This window comes from Sphaerodactylus townsendi, linkage group LG06 (genome assembly GCF_021028975.2).
Source record: "Sphaerodactylus townsendi isolate TG3544 linkage group LG06, MPM_Stown_v2.3, whole genome shotgun sequence".
NCBI lineage: Eukaryota > Metazoa > Chordata > Lepidosauria > Squamata > Sphaerodactylidae > Sphaerodactylus > Sphaerodactylus townsendi.
Window position 1 is genome coordinate 38,720,007 of NC_059430.1, and position 24,653 is coordinate 38,744,659.

General features: G+C 42.7%; 1 protein-coding gene across 6 annotated transcripts; it reads left to right on the top strand.

Annotated features, from left to right (window-relative positions):
- Window positions 1–316: 316 nt before the first annotated feature.
- On the top strand, window positions 317–24,653 carry MAFF (MAF bZIP transcription factor F). 6 transcript variants are annotated; one of them, XM_048501308.1, is made up of 4 exons: window positions 317–633; window positions 2,910–3,074; window positions 16,913–16,984; window positions 21,380–24,653. In XM_048501308.1, the coding sequence occupies exons 3-4, from the start codon at window positions 16,949–16,951 to the stop codon at window positions 21,791–21,793; spliced, it is 450 nt and encodes a 149-aa protein (XP_048357265.1). In that variant the 5' UTR covers window positions 317–633; window positions 2,910–3,074; window positions 16,913–16,948; the 3' UTR covers window positions 21,794–24,653. The 6 variants fall into 6 exon arrangements, with proteins under 6 accessions (XP_048357265.1, XP_048357263.1, XP_048357268.1 ...); XM_048501309.1 differs by lacking the exon at window positions 317–633 and adding an exon at window positions 663–888; XM_048501310.1 differs by lacking the exon at window positions 317–633 and adding an exon at window positions 1,163–1,211.

The window sequence follows — 24,653 nt, forward strand, 5'->3', positions numbered from 1 at the left end:
TACACTTATCACAATATTTGTGTATTCCAATTACGACATGAAATAATCCAAAATCGGTGCAAGGAGACTTTGTATTTGATAAGTGCAGCAACAACATGAATGGAAGTCACAAAGATTTATATTGTTTGTTGAATTTCAATATACACACAGGATACGGTAATTTTAGGATTGTATATATTTGAGCACTAGGGTCAGGGGCTCAGAGACAGAGCTGCGAGATACTGTGAACTTCTCGCCATGGTAAGTCTCGGAATCAACAGTGAAATATTTAGGTGTGGGTCCCTTTAAAAGTAGTGCCCAGCACCAAGATGGCAGCCTCCTTTCACCTCTTTCTACTTATGCCCTTCACTAAGATGGGGAGGGAAGGGAAAGAATGATGTCATCGCATGACTGTGTTTTTATGAATGAAAAGAATCCTGTGAGTGAGTAATTCCAGGAAACTCAGATTACAACTCAGCAGCTCACCGCGCAGAGCTCAGCTCAGCCCTTCTCCTCGGGGAAAAACAACAACCTTCCTTGCAGAAGCAAAGAAGGCGATCCGAAAGCAGAATAAACCAGAGGCAAGAGGAGGGGGGTTCCGAAGGCGGCAGGAAGGCAGGCGCAGGGCAGCAAACAAAGGCGGATTTCTGCGAAGTAAGTGGAGGCTCGCCTCGTAACTCTGTAGTAGGGGAAACTTACAGACGTCAGAGACCGAAAGACGGGCTGCGTCGGCGCCAGGGTGCTTGTGGGGCTTTCCGAATCCGGAGAGGGCTTTTAGGCGGCCACCCGACAGGGTGAACAGCCGGAGAGCCTGGAAAGGGTACAAGCCCATTATTTGTGGCTCTCGTTACGAGCTGGTGGATAGTGCGAGGAGTGTCGGGTGTCGATCGCTTTCGGAGGAAGGGAATGGTGAGAATACGTTGTTATTGTTGTTGTTGCCGTTTTCGTTTTCCTATTCCTTTTGCTCCCTCCGGCGGGGCGCGTTGTATGGCGGGGCAGGGATCTTCGTCCCCCGTCCCCGCGTGATGTAGTGGTGCCTTTCGCCTTCGGTCCACTTGCCCGAGACAGCTGCACAAGGCAGGAAATCGCCCAATAACATAGGAGTTACTCATGGCATATGTTAACCCTGTGTGCCCACGTGCTAAGGCCTGGGTTACATGCAGCGATCAGTTGGCCGAGCTGCGGTTTGGAGGAGGATGGCGGGGCCGGGGTAAAATTTGACGAGGATCCGGGTAGGTCCTCCGTTTACTCCCCTCCCCAACCCCCGGCCCCGTGATTGTCCATGTGTAGGAAGAATGTCGTTCTGGCTTGTAGGCTACTAAAGGGGCGGAGGGGGGGATACCCAAGCTTTGATGACGGAGGTGGAACAATGTGACCGGGCTGGCGGGTGATCCTAAACCACCAGGAAGGGTGGGGACAAAGTCCCCCAAACTTTGCTTCCAGATCAAAGCCTTTTAGACTCAGAGACTCTTTAGAGTTCTGGCGTGTTTCGCTTCCTCTAGAAGTGCGGGTAGAGGGAGTCCTCTTATGGGATTTTGGGTAGTTTTCATGTCTAGGCTCGGGAAGGGATCTTGGTGGCTAGGGACCTATGCAGCCCGATCCTGACCATTAGATTGTGTAAGTGAGTGGATTGGCTTTCTTCCATAGGTCACTGGAGAAGGAGGTCGCTTTCCAGTGCACCTGTTACCTTCCTGAAGTATTTGGGCCCTCTCGCGGGTATGCGTTGTTCCGTGGGCCCTGGTGTGAGGAATGTGCTACTGTCGGGGCAAGAGTCAAACTAGCGGGATTAAAAAAAATTATTCCCAGATGTTGGAGAAGACATCCATTTTGTTCCTTAGAGCTTCAGAGTGCTGGGGAAAGTGACTTTCCTCAAAGTTAGACTTACACTAAGTGGATAGGAACTATTTCTGTATTCTTTGGGCATTCTGTGTCTCAAATTTTTAAATCCCACTGTATGGTGTGACTGCATGCTTCAAAAAATGTGAGGTGTTCTACACCCCTCCTGGCCAGGGAGGCTGCATTTCACCTGTAAGCCTGGTGGATTTTGTATATGTAATGTGATTACTACTGTGAGGAGAAGGGTGGTAGGTAAAAGGTGCCACAGCAACTGATGTTACCTAATAGGTACTAGCACTAGGAATGTTACTTAATCCATGTAACATTCAAGGGGCAGGAAATAAGAGCAGGAAATATGTGGAAAAGCCCCAATCTCTGTAAAATATTACCATGTCCACTACTAGCAAAACATAGGGATGGTTATGAACTCCTCTTAATGTCATCTACCCTAAATCGCATGATTGTGTATACCAAACAGGAAGTTGTATTTTCAATTTGTTATAGGGCAAGTCAAATGTCTATCTATAGAGACCTTTCACTAGCCTAGCAAACCTGTCAATGAATATTTTGTTACATACCCGAGCGCGCAATTAGGTTTTGTGGTTTTTGCAGACAATTTTGCCACACAGATTTTTTTTCCTTCTGGGAGGATGGCTGTGCCCTGTGGAAACTCTCTCAGATGCATGTTTACGGCATCTGAGGAATGTAATTCTATAACTGGAGATCTGCTTCATCGTCTAGTTATTACTCTGAATTAGAAAAAAAAACTTCATTAAAGCTGACACTTGGTAACTGCTTCCATATTCCCTAAATAAACCTTTGGAGGTCTGTGTGCTTTACTACAAATAAGAGAAAGGGAGACTACAAAGGGAACGGTAGAAGTCATGGATGACTTTGTTGTTGATTATTCCCATCAGAGGGTATAGCGGATTTGCATCCATATTTTGTAGAGACAAAATGCATTCTAGTGAGGAAGCCATTATGTGCTCTGAAGTATATTAATGTTTAGGTATTTGAGTTGTTAACTATCACATGCTACTGATATGTATCACTATCATCCTTAACAGCTTCTATGTCACCCAATTCTTGTATAGCACACACCACACCATGATACTGCTCTTATTGTTGCTCTGAAGACCAGCTATTGGTGTTTGTTTACCATCACATGAATAAGGCAGGAAAGAGCAGGAGCAAGAAAGAGAACCAAAAGACTAGACCTTGATCTTCACAGCATTGGAAGGATGCTCTTCTAATCAAAGGTTAATTAATTTGTTTTAATCTATGGTGTTGGGAGGACAAGATAGGCATTTTTCTTTATGTAATTAACTTTTCCTTTTCTCTTCCTCCAAGAGACCTCATGGAGGTGTGTGCAGTTCCCTCCTCCACATTCTATACTCTCAACAACACTGTGAGATAAGTTAGGCTGAGCGAAAATTGGCTGAAGATCACCTGGTGAGCTTCATGGTTAAATTCTTCCTTGCTGGCCACTCTAGGATTTTATTGGGCATATGTGTGGAGATGGTCAGTGGGGCTAACCCATCCCCCAAAGCATCACCTCCTCTGTTGGGGATGCAGCCTCCCGCCCCACCCTCCCCACCCTTCCCTTTGCAAAATGGGTTTTAGGGAGTTGAAGGGGCAGGGCAGAGATAACTTAGGCTGATTCCGCATGGGCCAAAAACAGCAGTGTGAAAACGGTGTGAAAACAGTATAAACCCTTTTACGCTGTTTTAAACCCTTTTACATCATTTTCACACCATTTTCACACTGCTGTTTTTGGCCCATGCGGAATCAGCCTTAGTGAGAAACAAAAGGAGTTGCTGCAGGAACACTTGGAGAAGGGGCAGATCAATGCTTATGTGTTGCTTTAAGAAGTGAATGAGCAGACCATCCATGTAACACCTGGGAAGGTGCAAGACTGTCAGCTGAGTAGCGTTTTGTTTGCCAGTACGCATCCTTATTGGTTTGGTTATGAAGTTAAGAAGACTTTTTTGGTATTGCATCCATTGGTGGAATTCCGCAGGTTTGCACCACTTCGGCAGAACCGGTTGTTAAAATGGTGCTTGTAAACAACCAGTTGTTAAATTATTTGAATCTCACCACTGGAACTGGTTTTTAAATTAGTTGAATCCCATCACTGATCGCATCTGTTTTTACCCTGTGCACCTCTATCACTTTCATATGACTTCTCTTCCATTTTGCAGGAGTTGTCTTTGAATTGGTAAATGAAGGAGAAGAAAATTAAGCCCCCGCCCCAAGCCCTTAAGTTATTCATCACCAAAGGTCCTGACATGCCTTTCTCACTCTCAGTTATCTCATTTGTCTCCTAGGAACACACACTAGTATGTCAACCTTCCTTTAATATTTAAAATCCCCTCTCGTCACAACCCTTATGAGGCTTCTAAGTGTCCTGGACTGCATTAGGTGATATTAGTTGGCTGCTGAGAGGCACTTTCTTTTTGCAAATGCTTCTATATGTGTTTAGTCCACTGCACACTTCCATTTATTATCAATCTTTGGCTTAAGTATTAAAAGTCTTTACTAAGGCCTTTAGCTAAAATGCCTTAGGGCTGCTCCTCCTAAAACTGGAGCTCAGTATGAGTAACTCTCATTCCTCCTGTCTTAGTCTTACAGTCCACTCTCTATTGCCTCCATCTAATGTTGAAATCTAGATAGTAAGCTCCTCAGGGCAGAGACTTTTTTTTTTTGCTTATGTTATCCTTCGAAGTGCCATGAACCCTGATAGTACCAGCAGAAAGTTAAAAACAAGTTAAAAGCACATTGACATCTGAGCTTAGAAATAAGTTTATTGTATTTTGAATTGCCTTTGCTGTAACTACCCTGAAATGAGCAAATCTCATATCTTGCTGAACATGAATTTGGAGAGCAATCGTAAAAAGAGTTGCACTCTGCTAAGCCTATTGGCTTTGACTGAATTAGAATAGTATTATTGGATGCCACTGAAAGAGTGTAGATCCACTTAGAATACAGAATTTTACATAGCTCTGCTGTCATGAAAAGATGTCAGAAAGTCCCTGCTTGATGGAGAAAGTAGAAATTCACCTTGTTTCTGTGTGCTTGGAAAGCACAATCTGCAGTCGCTAACATAACTTCTGAGTATTTGACAGCATGTACCAGAATTTTGTTTGTTCTGTTTGTTCTATATATATAATTTTTATACATTCACAAAAATGTGCTTCCTTTGCTTTCAGAATAGCACACACAGCATTGAGTAACATCTGCCTGCTCTGAAATAACAACTCTCTCTGAGATAATTAAATTTCATTAAATGTTAGGTGCTGGAACCTTAACTAATGCATATGTGCTTATGAATGATCAGTTTAACATTAATTTATGCCACTGGATGAACTTTCTCAGAACCTGATTTTATAGCTGTTTAATAGGATGCCAGTTCTCCAAACTGCTGTTGCTGTAGGAATTTAGGCTTATTCTACACATGGAGAATAATGCACTTTCAAACTGCTTTCAGTGCTCTTTGAAGCTGTGCGGAATAGCAAAATCCACTTGCAAAGAGTTGTGAAAATGGTTTGAAAATGCATTATTTTGCGTGTGTGGAAGGGGCCCTAGTTAGCAAGGCTGAAAGACATCTGAAGATTTGGCTAGAAAGTCTACACCTGGATTATGAAAGATGTAATGAACCCTGAACAGGATTCCTGTTCAATTTAGAGGAAGTCAATTTAGATTTTCTGCCCCATCAGGAATTTGATGGATCATGTATGCCAGTAAGACAAGAGATAGTTGAGCACTTGAGGTTCCAGCTGTCCAGCTGCTCCTAGCATCTGGATGTGATTAGACAGAACTGGTTGTTGACCTGTGATGTATGGTTTGATGTGCCCCATTTCATGTTCTAATATCCTAATGCAATTTGTAGCTAGGGTGCTCTGTGAAACATTTTTTTGAAACTTTTTTAGCCATTCATCCTATATCTTCTCAATTTCTCATTGGAATGTATGTGCAACATTAGAAAAAGGAGAGTAGACAAGATGTCCACCCTCTCTCTTTTGGATCTCTTCTATTTGTTGTTTTCATGTTCAGTTATTGAGTTTTTCCCCAAAGTGGAATGTGTGTGAGCATCTGCTAAGGCACTTAGAGCCCAATTTACAACCCAGTTAAGAAGAAGCATTTGGATTTAAGCCAGTGGGCCCATTGAATTCAGTCTAGCTAATGGTCAAATTAGATAGAGACTGGGAAATCCATGGTTCGGATCTCCTTCTGTGTGTGTGCTTGTGTGTGTGTGTGTGTGTGTGCTTTAAAAACAGTGAGAGTGGAAAGACATTTGGACTGAGGATATTCCCATAACTTTGCTACACTCATAGAGCTGTTGTCTGCCCTGGGGTAGGATAATGTACAGGTATGCCCATGATTTCAATCAAAATATTCCAGTGTAATAGAGTTGTGAAATGGTGTTGTGTGTACAGAATGTGCAGGTTAAGGTTTTTATTTATTTTATTTACAACATTATATCACCTTTATGCCCTCATAAGGGGCTAGGGTTGCCAATCCTCAGGTGATGGCTGATGATCTTCTGGGATTACAGGCAACAAAGATCCATTCCCCCAGAATCAGTGGCTGCTTTGAAAGGTGGATTCTAGGCATTATGCCGTATTGAAGTCCCTTCCCACCCACCCAACAAGGTTCCATCCCCAAAATCTCCAGGTACTTCACAAAGCAGATCTGGCAACCTTACAAGGACAACCAGAGGGGCTAAAAAATCAAAACCTATATGATAAATCACATTTAAAACTCATTTAAAACCAATGCCTCCACAAAAATGCATGTCATTAAAACAATTTAAAATGGAACTAAACCACATACAAAGAAAAAAATTAGTCAACAAGAAGGAATCGATGAAGAAATGCTTCTAATGCAAGTACTTAGACTTTAGAATCCTTCTGAACAGCACTTTTTCTTTGCTTCTCAACTACATCAGCATCCCACGTCAGATAGTAACATAAAATGAAAATGCTATGGATGGAAATGTATCAGAAGGTGGCAAAGGATTGGTCAGGGCAGAGAACAGTTTTTGAGACTCAAGGAGTTGCTTGTCTTCAGCCCTTTCCTAGTTTTCTTATGCTGATGACCAGAGAAACCAAGGTTCAGTTTCTGTAAAGTTTGTGCTATTATACACCATTTTTTAGCCTGACTTTGTACTTTTCTGATTAAGCTCTCCTCCCTCCCACCCACCTTTACAAGCCTGCTCATTGCAGTCTGCCACTTCTTTTCTGGAGGTTGCACTTGTGCCAAGAACACTGCACAGTATTTAGATCTTGGGAAAATGCAACACTTCCTTCACTGCTGTTCTGTGGGAGGTGGTTACCCAAGTATCATGAAGAGTTATTGGACATTCCCTATGATACAATTTAGTGATGACTAGGACATCTCTCCCGCTGCAGCGCCTCCACACCACTCTGTGAACTTCCCTTTAAAATTTATTTTAAAAGGTTCACAAAAGGGTGAGACAAGATATTTTGGAAAGCCTTATTCAGGGTTGTGTTGCTTCTCTTTCAGTGTTTTTAAAATCACTTCACTTTTCATTAGCACTGTTTAGGGACAGTGCAAAAAGTATACGGGATTTCTTTAAATGGTTTGCAATATAATTTTTTAAAAACCGAGAAAACGTCAGGCTGAAGGGTTACAATAAGGAACTAGAGTTCAGGCATAATAAGGGTTGACTGGTAGATCACTTATGTATCTGCATTTAAGATTATGGGACAACATTTCCAATTGACACCATCTAATAAGGCTGCAGATCTCATACTGAGTAAGCTCTATACCAGAATCTCATATCTAGCAAGCAGTGTTCTCTGCCCCCCATCTACTGTATGGGGATGGAGTATTATTGTCTCAGAGGTCAGGGCTTGAGTAGCACAAAAGCTGAAATGGGAAGGGGAACATGGCTTACGGGTTGAGCATCTGTTTGGCAGGTCCCAAGTTCAATCCCCAATGTCTCTGGTTGGAAGGATCAGGTTGTACATGATGTGAAAGTTCTCTACCTGAGATCCTCGAGAAGAGTTACTGTCAGTCAGAGTAGACAGTACTGATCTTGATCAGTAATAGTCTGATCTGGTATAAGGAAGTTTCATATGTAGGTATATGTTGTTGTGGCAATCTTTCCCTGACTGGAGAGAAAGGCCTGTTAATGGATACAAGAGTCCCTAACATTTTACAGAGGCCTTTGGAGTGTTAAAAGAGCACTGCATAACTTTCGTAACAACCCTGAAAGTAAGAGTCAAACTGGATGTTTGCTTTTTTAAAACAGTCTAGGTTCTCCACATTCTTACAGCAGTTGTGGGGCATAACTGTTAAAAAACCAGAGCCCATCTGGTTGGAGAACATCTGTCCTCTTCCCCAATCTGTTTTCCTGTGCAAAACGGTGAAGGGTAGGAGGTAGTTTTCTGGTTTTCTGCTCTACGTGGGATATTCTGTTCACATGGATTAGCAAAAACAAGAGTCTTGGCTAGGAAAATGGTAGCAGGACCCCACGGTCGCATTCTGAGCTTGAGTGGGCTCTGCTTTATTTTTAAATAGGCATTCCATACAACTGTTGTGTGGCCATAGGGAAACGGAGTTGGGTCCAAATAACCCAGACCGATCTCCTTATAAAAAACAAACTTTGGCATTATGGCAATTCCCAAATGATTGGTGATGGGGTGGCATGTTAAAGGCTATTTAATGGGTTTATGATAAGGCAAGATTTAAGCAGATGACTTCCTGGTTTGCTTGTTAGCCACCACACCATGTCCCAGAGTTCTTCCTAGCACTTTTTTGTGATTCTCTTGGAGCAGGGATCCCCAATTTGGGGCCCATGGTTCTCAGAATACCTGACAGCACTTTCGTGGTGCCCACCAAGTATTTTAGAAAGTGGGCAGGGCTGGGGGGAGGGGCTTTTTCCCAGCAGGGCTTCTGATTGGCCATTGATGATCTTATTGGCTCTGCAGAGTTTTTAAAGATTGTTTTGGCAGCAGCTGACAGCATATCACAAGGATCTACGCTACGTAACTGACAATAAGCTATGCGTACGCAGGAAACTATTTTAAGCAATATGTTAATTTTAAAAGACATCAGAGTATCCACCTGAAATGTTGAAGAGTCACCACTGGAGTTATTTTATTAATTAGTTTATTTATATGCCACCATTCCCCAACAATGGGCTCAGGCAGGCTTACAAAAAACCAGTTTAAAATCTAGTACTATTAAAACTTCAACAATGCCATAAAATACATCTAACTAAGGGGAATGGGGCATGGGAAAGCAAAGGAGAAAGGCAATAGGAATTAAACTGGCAGGGACAGGGAGGTTAGACACAATGGAACATGCCCTTACTGTCCTCGACCGTGGGCCTGGCAGAGTAGCTTCTTCTTACAGGCCCTGTGGAACTAAGGCCACAGCCAGAGCCAAAAACCTCACTCCCTGGTAATTTGTAGTTGGTTCTGCCTCTTGCAGCAGCCATTCTGTAAGTCACACCTTCCAACCTGTATCAGAATTCTAAAGATGTCCACAGGCTGAAAATAATTAGAAATTAGTGCCTTAGAAGGTAATTTGATTTTTGCCTCTTTTTCTCTGCAAATAGGCTATTGTGAGTAGTGTGTGAACAAGGAATCATTTGGCTGTTCTTGACTCCCAGTGGCAGGAAGAGGTACTCTTGGGATAGCTAGCCTTCCTTTTCCCAGACCATTTGTTCTAGGGAGTAGAAACGGTGTTGCCACACTTTTTGAGGGAGGATGCCAGATGAAAATCAGTGGCCTTTTGATATGCTAGCTGCATATTGCAGTCTTCTCTGTGCTGTTTGCTATTCCAGAAAATCTGACTCCTCAGCTGTAATAGGCCGTGGAAACTCATTAGTCTCATCTGAGCAAGTCAGTTTTCAATCCACTTTTCCCAGCCAGCTCTGCCTCTCCACTGTTCTCATGCCTTCCCTCACCTGACCTGTTTGTTTGGTGGCTTGTCAGTCAATCTGGCAAGCCTTGCAAGGTGGTATGGCCTGTGTCTGCCTGCTTCCTAGCAACTGCCTTCCGTATGGGTGAAGGTACAGTGGAGAAGGCAGCACATGTGTCCTTGGCAACCTTTCCCAGTTTCTGCTGATTCACTGTGAGACGGCGTCTCTCCCTCCCACATCCCTGCTGCCTCTGACCCACCGTTCCTCCTCCTCCTCCTCTTCCTTCTATTCAAGGGATGCATGAAACCCTTAAGTCATTTATTTAGATTGATAAGCCATCCCATAATTGGGGCATGGCACTGATGATAATTAACTATTAAATTCATCCGAAAATTTAGTTTGAGACACTGTTACAAATCTGCATCCTCTGAATAAACCTTGAAAATGAGCCCAGGCAGATTTCAAAAAATACTTCTTCGTGATGCTCCATCTCTACAAGGCGGCAAAGACCGCAGCTGGTGTTTGGAACTTCCCTACAGACCAACACAACAGCCATAGTACAATGCCTTTATTGTAGTGGACGTAGTGCAATATTGACCCGCATCTTCTGCTCTACAAGACTCCACCCCTTTTGTTCTGATTAGTGTTGATGGAATTAACTGCTGGCTCTTATATTCTCATAGGGAATTTGGCCCTTTTAAAGAAACTATTATTTTTGAAATTAATTTTAACACAAACATTTCAATACAATAACGACAATAAAATAACACATGAAATTGCAAGAATGAACTCCACAGATCCATACGTATAGACATAGCAAACAAGGAGTTTGGCCTTTTGAGGTTTTGGTGGGAGCCTGCTCTGTTTTCCTGGAGCTTTTTGGTGTTTCTTGAAACCTTTGTTACACACAACACCACTAATGCAATTAAGTCTGTAACACATCTGTATTCTTAAAACAGGATGTATAAGTACAGAAATATACTCTGAAATATCTTTTTCTCCCTGCCCCCTTTAATTTATCTCGAACACCTCCCCTGATTAAAAGCTCTGGGGAACTCAAAGGTTTGTTAACCTTTTCCTGATGTTTTGGTTTGAACCTAATTGAAAAGATACTACATACATTTTCTAGAACGTATGCTAGTTTTGAATGTTTCTGGGAAGAAAAAAGTCAGTTTTTGTGGGCCTATAAGATAGTGATGCTCAGTGGCCCCAGGAGCCGCTTGTGGCTCTTCTGACCATTGTTCCACAGTGTGGCATCTACTTCATGCTTCAAGGAAGAGGGCAAGGCCCTTGCCTAGTGAGGCATGTGAGTAGTACCATCCCTGAGGTTCCAGCGGTATTGCAATGATGGAATTAAATGTGGTTGTTTTGGTTGATGGTGACTGTGGTTTTCTGTGATCTATGGTAAGAGAACCACTGCTAAAAGGTATGTTGGGTCCTGAGAAACCTAATGATGCCAGGTCTGAGACCATGTGTTTGTTAAGGAGGTTTCCAAAGTTTGTTATAATGCATGAGAACAACTTTCCTATCTAATACCTTACCCATCCACGAGACAGACAGAAAGCTCTGCTTGCACTGTTGTGCTTGTGCATGGTTCTTAGGACCTTCATGGGTCTGCCCCACATGATTTAAGGTGGCAGAACAGAAAACTTCAGAAATATTTTTTTGGTTATACTTTGTGTCTCTAATGCTGATAATCAACAGAGAAGGATAGTTTATCAATTCCTGGTCTGTTGGAATAATGGGTAGGGCAGAAAGGAGAAATCCAGGAATGCCTCAACAACCATTAGTTTGACCTGTCTTGCATGTAATGCTACATAGTCCCTTCTTGAGTATTTAATATTATATGTATGCCAAAGAAGAGTTGGTTTCTCTACTGTAAGAAGTCTCAAAATGGTATTACAATCACCTTCCCTCTTCCCCACAACAGGCGCCTTATGAGGTAGATGGGGATGAGGCCCCTTCTGCACATGTAGAACTATGCATTTTCAATCCATTTTCACAGTTGTTTGCAAGTGGATTGAAAGTGCACTATTTTGAATGTTCAGATGGGGCCTGAGAGAGTTCTGAGGAATTGTGACTGGCCTAAAGTTATCCAGCAAGCTTCTTGTAGAGGAATGGAAAATCAAATTTGGTTTTCTAGCTTAGAGTCTGCTGCTCATGTGGAGGAGCGAGGAATCAAAACCAGTTCTCCAGATTAGAGTAGTTGCTCTCAACCACTACACCACACTATCAGTGATAGTCTGTCCCTTTCATTATATCAAGCGAAGCAATCTGACATTTCTCCGTGCCCCTTATAGCAATCTACCTGTATTTGTTTTAATTAAATATTGGATGTGGGGAAGAATATAAGCTACAAGAGAAGAGAATGTGGATGCACAGTCTTAACACATTGGTGTTTGGGTTAGGAAAATGCTTATAGGATGGCTGTGGAAGGGTTGGGCTGGTATCAAATCTGGTGGACTCTAATCTAGAGAGCTGGGTTTAATTCCCCACCCCTCCACTTGAGTGGCAGAGGCTTATCTGGTGAACCAGATGTGTTTCTGCATTTTTACATTCCTGCTGGGGCTAGTCACAGTTCTTCAGAATTCTCTCAGCCTTACCTACCTCACAAGGTGTCTGTTGTGGGGAGAGGGAGGGAAAGGAGCTTGTAAATCACCTTGAGTCTCCTTACAGGAGAGAAAGGGGGGATATCAATCCAAACCCCTCTTATTATTTTTCTTCATGTACTTGAATTGTAGAGTTGGAAGGAGTGTTCTATCTCCAAAGAACAAAATGAAATAAAATTGAAATGTAGCATTGGCAGGGAAGTTGCATTCACTCTGCTAATGGTGGTACAGCCAGAGTCTAGTAGTTGGTACCTGTGACATTTGCTTAGCCATTCCGCCATGAAGCCATTGCAGTGAATGGAGTGTGTGTGTATGGGTTGTTTTTTTTTTTGTAGATCTTTGTAGATCAAGTTGTGATAAAATGTTTATTCCCCACAGCAGTACAGGAAGGATGTTGGGACCCTCCCACATCAAATGACTTTATACAACTGGACATTTATTGTATGGAAAAAATGATTGTCTGGAAAGTTCCTCTAATATGGTGTAGTGGTTAGAGTAATTGACAGGGGTTAGCAAGGCCCATGTTAAATCCCCGTGCTTGGACCAGCCAACTGGGTGGTTGTTATAATAATAAAATGGAGGGAACTATTGTGAGCACCTTGGAGTAAGAGTCAGATAAAAATATAATAGAGAACTGAGAGACTTTTTGAAAAAATAACTTTTCTACATGCTTTCCAGAATGTCTGCTTAATAACATAGTCATACCAGTTTGGTCTTACTGTTGTGTGTGTATCTTGTTCAGTGAGCACACTCATCCCATACGTACATGCAACATGAAGAATGAACATAGTTCACTTCGCAGTTGGGACCAGTACCTGGAACAATGTGGAGTCTGTATCGCATGTTCACTGGAATGTAAGATAAGATTTCGTGAACACACATATTTAAGAAGAGTTGGTTGATATAACTCTCTCTTAAAGGAGTCTCAAAGCAACTTACAATCACCTTCCCTTCCCACAACAACCTTGTGAGGTAGTTGGGGTAGAAAGAGTCCTGAGAAAACTTAAGTCATTCATGTGGAAGAGTGGGGAAACAAACCTAGTGCTTCAGATTAGAGTCTGCTGCTCTTAACCACTCCACCATCAAATGAACACCTTAAGGGACTATACATGGAATTCATGTTGGGTTGTCAGGTTCCCAGCTATGGAGGGAGTTTTAACAAATTCCCGAGTGTATCATGATCTCGCTTCCAGTTTTCACAAAAAGTGATGTCATCATGCTGTTGTGATGCTGGAGTGCCAGTCCCTGCCCTCTAAATGTTCCCAGGATTGCTAATTGTGGCCTAGCAACCCTGGTTTACTGTAACTATATTGGTTTGTGCTGTGTGCTGAAAATGCCTTTGCCTTCCCCCCTGAATGTGTTTTGACTGTACAGATGGGTACTGTTATTTTTCTGAAATGTGGTGGCCTTGCTGGCTGAAAGTGACATCTGTCTAAGCTGACACAATTTGAGTCACAACAACTAGTGTAGCGTGGCTTGTTGAATTAAGTCACGTTTGTTCATGGCCTCTGCTCAGACTTTGACTAGTCTTTGTTACCAGGAGAGTGGCTGTGAGTTCCAAAGGGAAGTTGGCAGTGCCCTAATCAAGCATGACTCTCTGACGTCCTCCCTTCTCAAACAGGCTGCTGTGTTAGTTCTGTGGAACTCAGGGCCCCCCTGCCTTTCAGCTTCCTGGTCCTGTGCCTATCCCCTGTTGCATCTGCCCACAGCCTCCTGTCTGGGCATGTTTTAGTATGAGCAAAACAAACAAACTTGAGTAACTTTGCCTCTTTCTCTGTATTCTGAGGGGAATATTCATCTCTCAGGACAAAACATGTTCCACAAATACTTTTGGATCATAAACTTTTCCTTTTTTTCACTGCAGAGGAGTTAAAAATGTGATTTGTGATGACCAAGGCTCAAGGAAAACTTTTGGGGCTTTAGAGAAATTCCTGTATTATCTTGGCATGACCTTCTGCCCTGGTTTCTTCCCCGGGGCTCTGGAAATTCTACAGAGTGAGGAGAAATTGTTTTCTGAGACCCAGCGTGGTGTAGTGGTTAAGAGCAGGTGGATTCTAATCAGAACTGGGTTTGATTCCCCACTCCTCTGTGTAAGGGGCTGATTCTTATCTGGTGAACCAGATGTGTTTCCCCACTCTTACACATGAAGCCTGCTGGGTAACCTTGGGCTAGTCACAGTTCTTCAGAACTCTCTCAGCCCCACCTACCTCACAAGGTGTCTGTTGTGGGGAGAGGAAGGGAAAGGAGCTTGTAAGCCACCTTGAGTCTTCTTACAGGAGAGAAAGGTAGGGTATAAATCCAAACTACTCTTCTTCTAAAGCTTCCATTAACATAAATAACTATCAGGGGATGTTCTTGGTTCTTCCTTTTTTCTGCCTACACATTCTGTAGTTGGAATAAATTGTTCAGACATCCATCCTCATAATAAACATTCTAGTATCTCTGTTTACAAATAACTTGGGGATATTTAATATTGGAAGGACAGGCTATGTGGGAATATGTCCAGATTTTTAGTTCTTACTCTTTCCCCAAAAACATTGTATGCATAACTGTTTTTAAAAGCAATTAATTAAAGGTTTCTTGTCTCCTTCCTTCCCTGCCCTCCCTCCCCCCCTCAAATCTGCCCCTAAGCTCCTCCAGTAGCTCTGGCTAGTATAATTCTCAAGTACACTTCTTTGCCCTTTCCTCCATGGAACTCAGAGCTTTCTCTCCCTCCGTCCCTGCTCCTTTGTGTAGAATGTGAGTTTCTTTGTGAAGGCTGTCAAGATTGTACCAACACAATTGAAGAAATCATTAGGGCCCACTGTGACAGGAAATGAAGAGCAACTTGCAGGGGAGGGAATAGTATTACCTGTTGTACTTTGCGCAGTGCCACACACGCTGATAGTAATTCTTAAACAATAGTACTCGTCTGACAAAACTCCAGCTCTCGAAATGTGATTTGCTCAGCCTTGTCATAACCCACAGAAAACACATAAGGCCTTCTCAGCTGCTGGGTCTTCATTAAACATAAACACAACCTCCCAAGGGGGAAATAGTTGTGCATGTATGTGTTCTCTTTCCCCCCTAGAAAGGGATCAAGTAAGTTCTTTTTAGTCAAGTATTTACAGTAGTGTAATAGAGACTTCATAAGAGCTTGCACCAATGGAAGTAAGGAAAATCCATCCTTAAAAAAGCAGCTGATCTACAAATTTTAGTTGAAAGCTTCCATTCCCCCACCCCACCTCCGAAAGGGGCAACCTGGAAAAGTTTGACTCATCAAAGCTTATGCTGTAATAAATTCTGTAAGCTCCACAAAGCACCTGTTCAAATCTATCTGACATTGTACACAAGATGAAGATAAGATCCATTCAGAAACATCTAAGGCTTGTTTATAGGGTTGTCAGCTCCATGTTGGAAAATACCTGGAGATTTTGTGGGTGGACGGACCCAAAGGAAGGCAGGGTTTAGGGAGGGGGAGGGACTTTGTTGGACTATAATGCCATAGAGTGCACGGACCACTTTTTGTTGTTATTTTGATTAATCCTGGTAAAAGGTATTCTATGTCTTTTGTTGTTGGATTTTTCTTTGGAATAAAAGATTACCTGCAACCTCCAAAAATTACCTGACTGTCAACAGGACAGAATCGTGCATGGTTCTTAGACAAACTGAGAGTCTCCAAGGGATCGCTGGGTGGGCACATGTGGTTTGGGAGTTCGTCTACACATCCACAGAGCTTCCATTTCCAAATACACAGTTCTGATCAGTTTGTGCTTTGGATTTTGTTTTTCCCTGTTCTAATAAACTTATCAAATCATTTTTTTATCTTCCAAATGTATAGAAACTCTTCCTTGCTCAGTGGGTGGCCTCATTTTGCTGCTTATTGTGATAGGCACAAATTATCCAATGAACTATTCAGTATAGTCCCTCCTGTGTATCTGCCTTGCCTATGCAGGGTTCTTTGTTAAAGAGTTACCTTTTCCCCAGCAGATAATATTATTTCTCCCCTCTCCCCTGTGTCTCTTTCCAGACATTTCAGGGACACACCTGCCAGCTGGCTCCCCACTGTTCTGTTTCCCCCTTTTCAGGAAACGTTTGCCCTTGCGCAGTTTCCGGTAGCTGCAGAGCATGTCCAGTGGAGAGAGACTGCAGGGTGGAGGGGGATGAATAGTGTCTGTCTAACCTCTGTTTGGGCAGATAGGTAGGCGAACTTAAGGGACAACATCAAACTGCTGGCAGCTGACATGGTTCACTTTGGGGAAATTACAAAGATTTTTTATAATGTTAGTCAAAAGCAAAACAAACCAAAAAAGCATGACTCATTCCAACACTGGGCCTGTGATCTGGTATCTCTTTGTTGCTCTGCTAGGCTAAAGGACTGTGGAACATTAGAGGATATCTCCACCCACAGAAGGATAACTTTCTTAGGGATGGATCCAACTTTCTGTTAAATGTCTTTCTGTTGGTGCAGTGGCTCGTGGAATATGGGACTGGAGACACGGACAGGGTAAATAGAGAGGAAACCTCATCTGAAAAATGCTGCTTTTCCCAACAGAGTATAAAATACAGAGAGGTGAATAGCAATTACAAGTGTTTTTGTTTTGCCCAATTGCAGGGGCCTTCCTGGGGGAAGAGCGGAGTGCCAGGGAAAATGTCAGCTGACAGCTTGTCAAGCAAAGCCCTAAAGGTAAGAGTGTGTGTCAGTGCTGAAGAACAAGCTTCTCTCAGTCACGGGTTTCACATGTCTTTAAACCAGGGGTGTGCAACTCTTGCCCTCCAGGGACTGATGGGAATTGTGGTCCAGGGTCATCTGGAGGGCCAGAGTTGCTCACCCCTGTTTTAAACCAACATCAAGTCAGACTAAGATCTGGCTTGACTCTCCACAAAAATGGACAGCTTCACACTCTGGTCACAATTCATTTTCATAAATCTAATTCTCATAGCCAGTTCAGAAGTGTGAGAGTAACTTTACCCTTCATGCCATAGTCAGAATTTCTTCCCATTTCTGTCATTATCTTTCCTCTTCTTGTATCCAACCCCCTTCCCTTTCCCCCTCTGTACCTAGTTTCACTTTCCTTGTTCCTCTCATTCCATTTCTTATTTCACAATTGTCTTTCCTACCTATATTTATTGTCCATCGTCCTCTTGCATTTTCAGGTAGATACCTAAGCAGGACTTAGCATACAGCTGGAAAGAATCAAACAAGCTCTGTAGAATCCTGGAAGTCTGAATGTTATTTTGGTAGGTTTGCCAGAGTTACAACTGATCTCCAGATGAAAGAGATCAGTTCCACTGGAGAAATGCTGCTTTGGAAAGTGAACTGAATGGTGGTCTATCCTGCTGAGTTCCCGCCCTTCCCAACCTAGAGCTGGCAACCTTGTTTTTGACAGACCAAGTTTCTAATCCTTACCTTTCTTGGCATAAAATAATTAAATACAAGGCTTTAAAATCAGCTTGGCTTTCACTGTTGATCTCTCAGTCATACAGCTTAAGGACAAAAATCTAGAGACTGTATTAATAACAAATGGGTTACAATTAGCTACTAAAGCTACAGCACAAGAGCATGAGCTGAACAGTTTCCATTTCCTTCAAGGAGCAAGGACAGAGTCCATCGTTATTTGGGATATTGTAAAATCTTCCCTGGAGGAGAGTAGAAGGTAATGTGTTCATTCTGGCCAGTGAGAAAGCATGTTACTATTGTGGGGAAATTAAATTATTAAGGTAAGGAGCTACTGATCCAAAAGATGGCAAAATACCCAGCTACCCAGGGGAGCATACTCCTGATGTGAGGGATTTGAACTTCTGTAGTTCTGTATCCAGCAGCTGTCTCTTTATCATGCCATATCTTGATTTTCTTCCAATATATAAAGTGAGTCAGTGCCAACTGACTTAAACCTTCTTGGCAGCCAATTTGATCTATTGGAATTGAGTAGTGTCTTGGAGTAAGGAAATATTAAACCGGTTGGATTAGGTCGATAATGAAGACGTGGCCAATATTGGAACATCTGCACCCATGCTTTAGTCTCCAACAAATGCTGGCCCGTTTCCATGAACAACATAGCATATCTTACGCATGTGGGAACCCCTCAAAAAAATGTTTGGACACTTTCAATGTTACTGTTAAACACCTCAATCCATACTGGTATCCTGAAGAGCAATTGGGCTGCCATTTTACCTTTGAAGACTTGAAGGGCTGGAGGAATATAGCAATTCCCTCTCTGGTGGAAAGAGGCATTGTTGCTGCTGAGCTACATTTGACTAGTGAGATGGCACCCAAATGCTGCCTGGTCTACCTGTGATAACATTGGAAGTAGATACCAAGATATTTGTACTTTCACTTATTGAACTGCCGTATTAATCTGCCATCTGTACTTTCTCCATGCATTAGTGAAGACTATTACTTTTTATTTATCAACATTAATTTTCAGTAAGTTAGTCTCACAGTATTGTGAAAAGGAGATGTCTGAGACCCTTTAGAGTGTGAGATAGTAAAATTGTGTATCAGCATATAATAAGAGGAGAATAGATCTCTGACAAATGTTGGGATAATGAACATTGACTGATAGGAGTGTAGAGGCCAGGTCATTCAAATACAAGTTGAACAGAAACAGTGCCAGGATGCAGCCCTGCTTAACTGCCTTGGAAACTGAAATTTTGGTGGTATATGGCCCAGCAATATTACATGTAACTTAACATGTTGTGGAGGAATGCAGCTTCCTAATGATGAAAAGAACTCAATCATTGAAACCCAGTTCAGATAGCTTATTCCAGAGAATATCTCTAGAGATTGAATCAAAGGCCCCCTTGAAATCGATAAAAGCTACATAAAGTCTCTGCCTTCCTTATCCACTGTATTGCTCTACCAAATAGGAGAGCATTGTACAAGTGTTGACTTACCTTTATAAAAGCCAATTTGTTCTTCTCCAGGCAAGTGATGTTCCCTCATTCATTTTAGTGATTTATCCAGCAGATGTTTAGCATGCAACTTGCCAATTACTGAAAGAAGGCTAATGGGTAGGTAATTGTCTGGAAATTTAAGGTCGCCTCTTTGTATATGGGGACAATAAGAGCATTCAGGCAAGATTCAAGGAGGATATCATAGCAATCAATGGAGGTAAACAGGGAGGCCAAGCATACCCCCCCTAATCCTTGTGATTACAGTAATGTGTGTACAGCATGCGGAAAGAATCTGCAAGAGATTCCATTGGGAGTGGGGCCAAAAGAGGGAGGGGCTTCTGAATCCTTCCATTTTGGCCTATAGTATTTTTTGTCTGAGGGTGTGATTGTATGAGTTGTGACTGTGTACTTGTGTGGGTTTTTGGAAAAAAATATGACCTGCTTTTATTACCAGGCTTATCAAGTGCAGTTTATAGCATATTTCCTGTTCGGACTAGATTACCCTCATACTACTAGCTTCTGGCTGGCTGGGAGTGTGGAGGGGTGGGGATGTTCCCTCCTTTTTCCTGTGTTATAATTTGACATCCAAATGGTGGCATGATTAATAGGATGCCCTGGTACATCTCCAGGGTCTCTATGCTCTCCCACACAATACAAATAATTAGGCCAGGAAGTAGAAAGATACTTCATAAAAACAAAAATCTTGTTTTCTGTAAATAGTGCATGCCACAGTTACTACAACTCTAGATGCATCAAATGTTCTTATGTTCTTAAATATAATTAATTGATGTGCAGGTCTGTTGTTTTAAGGTTTCCAACTCTGGACTGGGAAATACCTGGAGATTTTGGGCGTGGGGTCTGAGGAGGATGGGCTTTAGGGGGAGAGGTATTTTAGTGAGGTATAGTGCCATTTAGTCCACCATCCAAAGTGGCTGTTTTCTCCAGGTGAACAGATCTCTGTCGCTTGGAGATGAGGTGTAATAGTAGGAAATCTCTCACTACCACCTGGAGGTGGGAACCCTACTTGTAATGTGTCCTGTTGCTAGTTTTGCAGCATTATTATTATTATTATTATTATTATTATTATTATTATTATTATTATTATTATTATTATTATTATTGGAACTGTGAAAATGCTCAGTGGATTAGCTTTCTCACTCCCCCCAGAGTTAACGGATCTCCCCTCACAACTTTCCTAAATTGAGCAAAAAAATTAGTGTATGGGGAAAGATGAATGTAATTTTCTATAGCTGGCATTACCTTCCTGACTTTCTAGGAGAGGAGAGGGTTCTCCTGTCTGAGAGAGCTTCCCTCATGAAATAGTGGGTTTGGGGCTGGTTGGGTATAGCCTTGAGGTTTGAAATGTTGAACAGCATAAAATGATATTCATAAAACAAGCTTCAGGCTACAAGCAAGCCATAAAATAGCTTAAAAAGATGGACCCTCTCAGTTGAGACTTTGTAAAAAGGCATGTTTTGGTCTAGCACCAAGCCCCCCACCCCCACACCCCCACCCCCCGTAAGATAGGGGCCAGACAAGCCTTGAGGGGGGAGAGCATTCCAAAGACATGCTACCACAAGTGGGAAAAGTCCTGTGTCTGGTCCTCACCCACTTCAACTCTGCAGATGGGGAACCAAAAACCCCCAAAGACTCAAGAGTAGGTCTTCCATTTACCCAACCAGGGCAGGGAATTACCTACCCCAGCACCAATATCTCACCTCTAGGAATTGAGTAGGGGGAGAAAAAATGGCCATTACATAGTGATGTCTTAGGGGTTTCCTATAGTCTCTATATGTATAGTTTCATATAGTCTCTATAGTGATGCCTTAAGAGTTTTCTGTAATTTGTTATGGCAAAGACCATGGAGACTAGAGGAAGACTAGAGTGCCCACAGAAGAGACATCATATCTTTTCCAGACTCTGCTGAGGAAGTATTGAGAACGCTACTCAAAGTGGATTTTAACTGCACATTTTTATGTGTATATCCTTTTTTTGTACATTGGGCATGTTTAGTGCAGAATATGGGTTTTCTGGGTGCAAAATACTGGAGCTGTTCAATTTTCTTTCTTTTTTAAACCTTTTTACGTGAGCTGACCCACCACTCAGTTATGTTCTCTTTCCTATGTTCTTCCCCTTGTCCTTATTTTTGACACTTTTAACACTTGCCTGCCTCTTCTCTGAACAGATCAAGCGGGAGATGGGTGAGAACACGCCACACCTATCAGATGAGGAGTTAATGGGGTTGTCAGTGCGGGAACTCAACCACCATCTGCGAGGCCTCTCCAAGGAGGAGGTGGCGCGGTTGAAACAACGCCGGCGCACACTGAAGAACCGTGGCTATGCAGCCAGCTGCCGGGTCAAACGTGTTTGTCAAAAGGAAGAGCTGCAGAAGCAGAAGACAGAGTTGGAAAGGGAGGTGGATAAGCTGGCTCGTGAGAATGCTGCCATGCGTCTTGAGCTCGACGCCCTGCGTAGCAAGTATGAGGCGCTCCAAGGCTTTGCCCGTACAGTCACCGCTCATGGTACTACTGCCAAGGTGGCCACAGCCAGCGTCATTACCATCGTCAAATCTGGCTCCAACCAGGCATCATACTCCTAGTGCCTAGAGTTGTGAACTGAGTCCTGTTGCCATTCCTCTGCCCAGCTCTCACCTAGAACGGCTGTAGCTGCACTGGCCCTTTCTCCTCCTCCTACTATTCTTCCACCATCTTAAGGAGACAGGATAGACTTGAAGACAAAAATGGCTGAACATTGAACTTCCTTCTCTGTCACCGTCTTCATTGGGTGAGGGTGGGAAGGCTGTGTCTGACTCATTATACTTTGCTGTAAATGTCATCCCTGAATTGGAATGCAGTGGCCAGTGATCCCTTTTCCCTTCCTTATGCGCTAAGTTGGTCTTTCCCCTCTAAGTTAGTGTAATGAGTTGGAGATGCTTTTCTGTGCTAGCCAGGAATACAGCTACAGAGACTCTTCGGTTGTGTAGGAAGCAAAAAGATTCCGAAGCTGAGGCTATGTTGAAGCTAAGGAGAACGGAGAGGAAGGGTAGGACATAGTAAAAGTCTATGTTGCTAGTAAGAACCAAGGATGCTGAAGTAATCTAGGAAATCACAAGAAGCAGTTACCTTCCAGATCTCTTGACAGTACAGGTTGCCCTTGGCCTTTCTGTAGGAATTGGCATTCATCCCAATTTTATGCTGTAAATGAGCAGTCCTAAGATGTGAAACCCCATGTAATGAGAGCATTACAAGAACAACCCCAGTGAGAGTTTTTTAGTGAGCAAGCAATACAGAAAAAAGGACTTTAGTTGAAGCAAGGAAAAGAAGGAAAATTATTGTTGGGTGATAATGAGAGCAATGAGAGGGAAGAGATCGCAAGGACCTCGTCGAAGCAAAGTTGCTGGCATCCCATCCTGAAATGATACTGTCTCCAGTTGTGAATGCATGTAAACATTGGTTCATGTATGCTTTATATTTAACAGTGCTGTTGGGTTGAGGATGCAAACTGTCTGTCATGGAATAGAAGCAACTTCATGTATGGCGATGGTAAGGTGAGGAAGTAAAGATGGGGTTGAGATGAGCAGGACAGAGAAGGATGAAGCATGTGAAATGGTTGGGTAGGTAAGTGGCAGTCGGAAGCCTTTTTGTGCTGGCGCAAGCAATTAATTTTGCCTGACTTGGCAGCTTGTGTGCTGGGCAGAGTGTAATGGGTGTCATAACTGGGGAACAAACGAGGGGTTTAATTCATCCATTCCCTAAGAAAGCCTGCTGGGCCGGTATCTTACTATGTATCAACTTATTTTGGAGAGAATTATCTATATTTTCTTTCCCTCATTTAATTTTTCACTGGTTGGGAACATAAGAAATCAAGAAAGAATGCCTTGCTGATATTGGGAAGATAATACACGCAGTGTTCTAGCAGATTTTAACTGCAGTACAGAATAAATGTCTATTCCTTGCTCTTTGTTTTCACTGAGGGCAGCAAGCTAGTTTGCGGCCAGCTCTTACACCAACCAAAACTGAAGGCTCTTAAAAGAGGGGGAAGGTCACTTTCTTGCCCCAAAGACAATAAAGCCCAGCCAGAAAAACGGATGGAGAGTGTGTGTTATGCATGGGCAGAGCTGACACTGCTGCTGAAACGTCTTGTGTTTTGTCCCACTGTATTTTTCTCTTCATCTGTTGGATCCTGCTGCATTACTAAAGCAAAAGAATTGAGGAAAGTCCTTGCTGAATACTCAGAATCTGAGTGTGGGTTTTTCCCCATCTTCTCAAGAAGATATAGGGGAAAATGTATTGTCAAAGGCTTTCACAGCCAGAATCACTTGGCTGTTGATTCTGTGACATGCCTCTTAATCTTTGCCATGACATAGCTCTGAAAATGCTAGCCATAGATGCAGGCAAAACATTAGGAGCAAAAACTACCAGACCATGGCCACATAGCCTGGAAAACCCACAACAGCCACATATAGGGAAACTTGCTTGGATTTCCAAGAACACTGTTGTTGTTCTGCTACGAAAGAGTAGCAGGGTACAGGCCTAATTTAGGTTCAGCTTAAATGGGATACTGGGTGTGGGTTTATTTCTTGAAACCATTCAAGGTTCTATGGGGCTGCTGTTGCTCTTAACAAACAGGTTGCCTCTCACATTATGGGGCTGCAGTCTGGTTTAAACATGTCACCAATGTATAGGGCTACACTGGCTACGCAGCCATAGCCCCTCTGCTATCATGTTTAAATTGACCTGAGGACATTGACTCAAACAGGGAGCAAAGCTGTGGATGGAACCGAGTCTGTACCCAGGAGAGGCTGCCAGGTCAACCTTTCTGATTTTTTAAAAAGTAGGCAAGCTAAGAAGGCAGGGATGGCTTGAATGCAAGTGCTCCTTCCTAAATAACAGAAAGGGCATTAGATAGAGGACTCATAAAGGCACCTTCCACTCTTAGCATATAAATATAACATAGGCACCTGTGAGTGTTTGTGGACAGTCACTTCTAAGCATTGTACCATTGTGGCTTATTTAAATAGCAAACAGTTACCCTTTTAATTCTTTAGACATATGGGTGGGTTCACCCATCCTGCAGCTTACGACGACCTACACCCCCATGAAGGAATCAACTTCCAAGCCAGTGTTGTGCATCATCCCCCTACTTTGATGATCCTTATTTGGGGGGGGGGTGTTCCTTGTTTAGCATTTCTTCCCTTCCTCATTTCCCACCCTGTGATTTATTTATTGCACGAATATAAGTTATTTTCACGTCCTTTATGCCATTCCACCTTGTGGCACGGCCAGGATGTTGGTACAGAGCCGTACTTTATGTTTTATATATACAAATCACATTTTATCTTCTATAGAGCAAGAAAAAAAGTACTTATTTATTTTCTGACTTACAGTAAGTGTCCTGCCAGACTCCTCTGTATTTTGTAGACTTTACAAATAAAGCCATTTTTTTTTCAAAACAGAAAA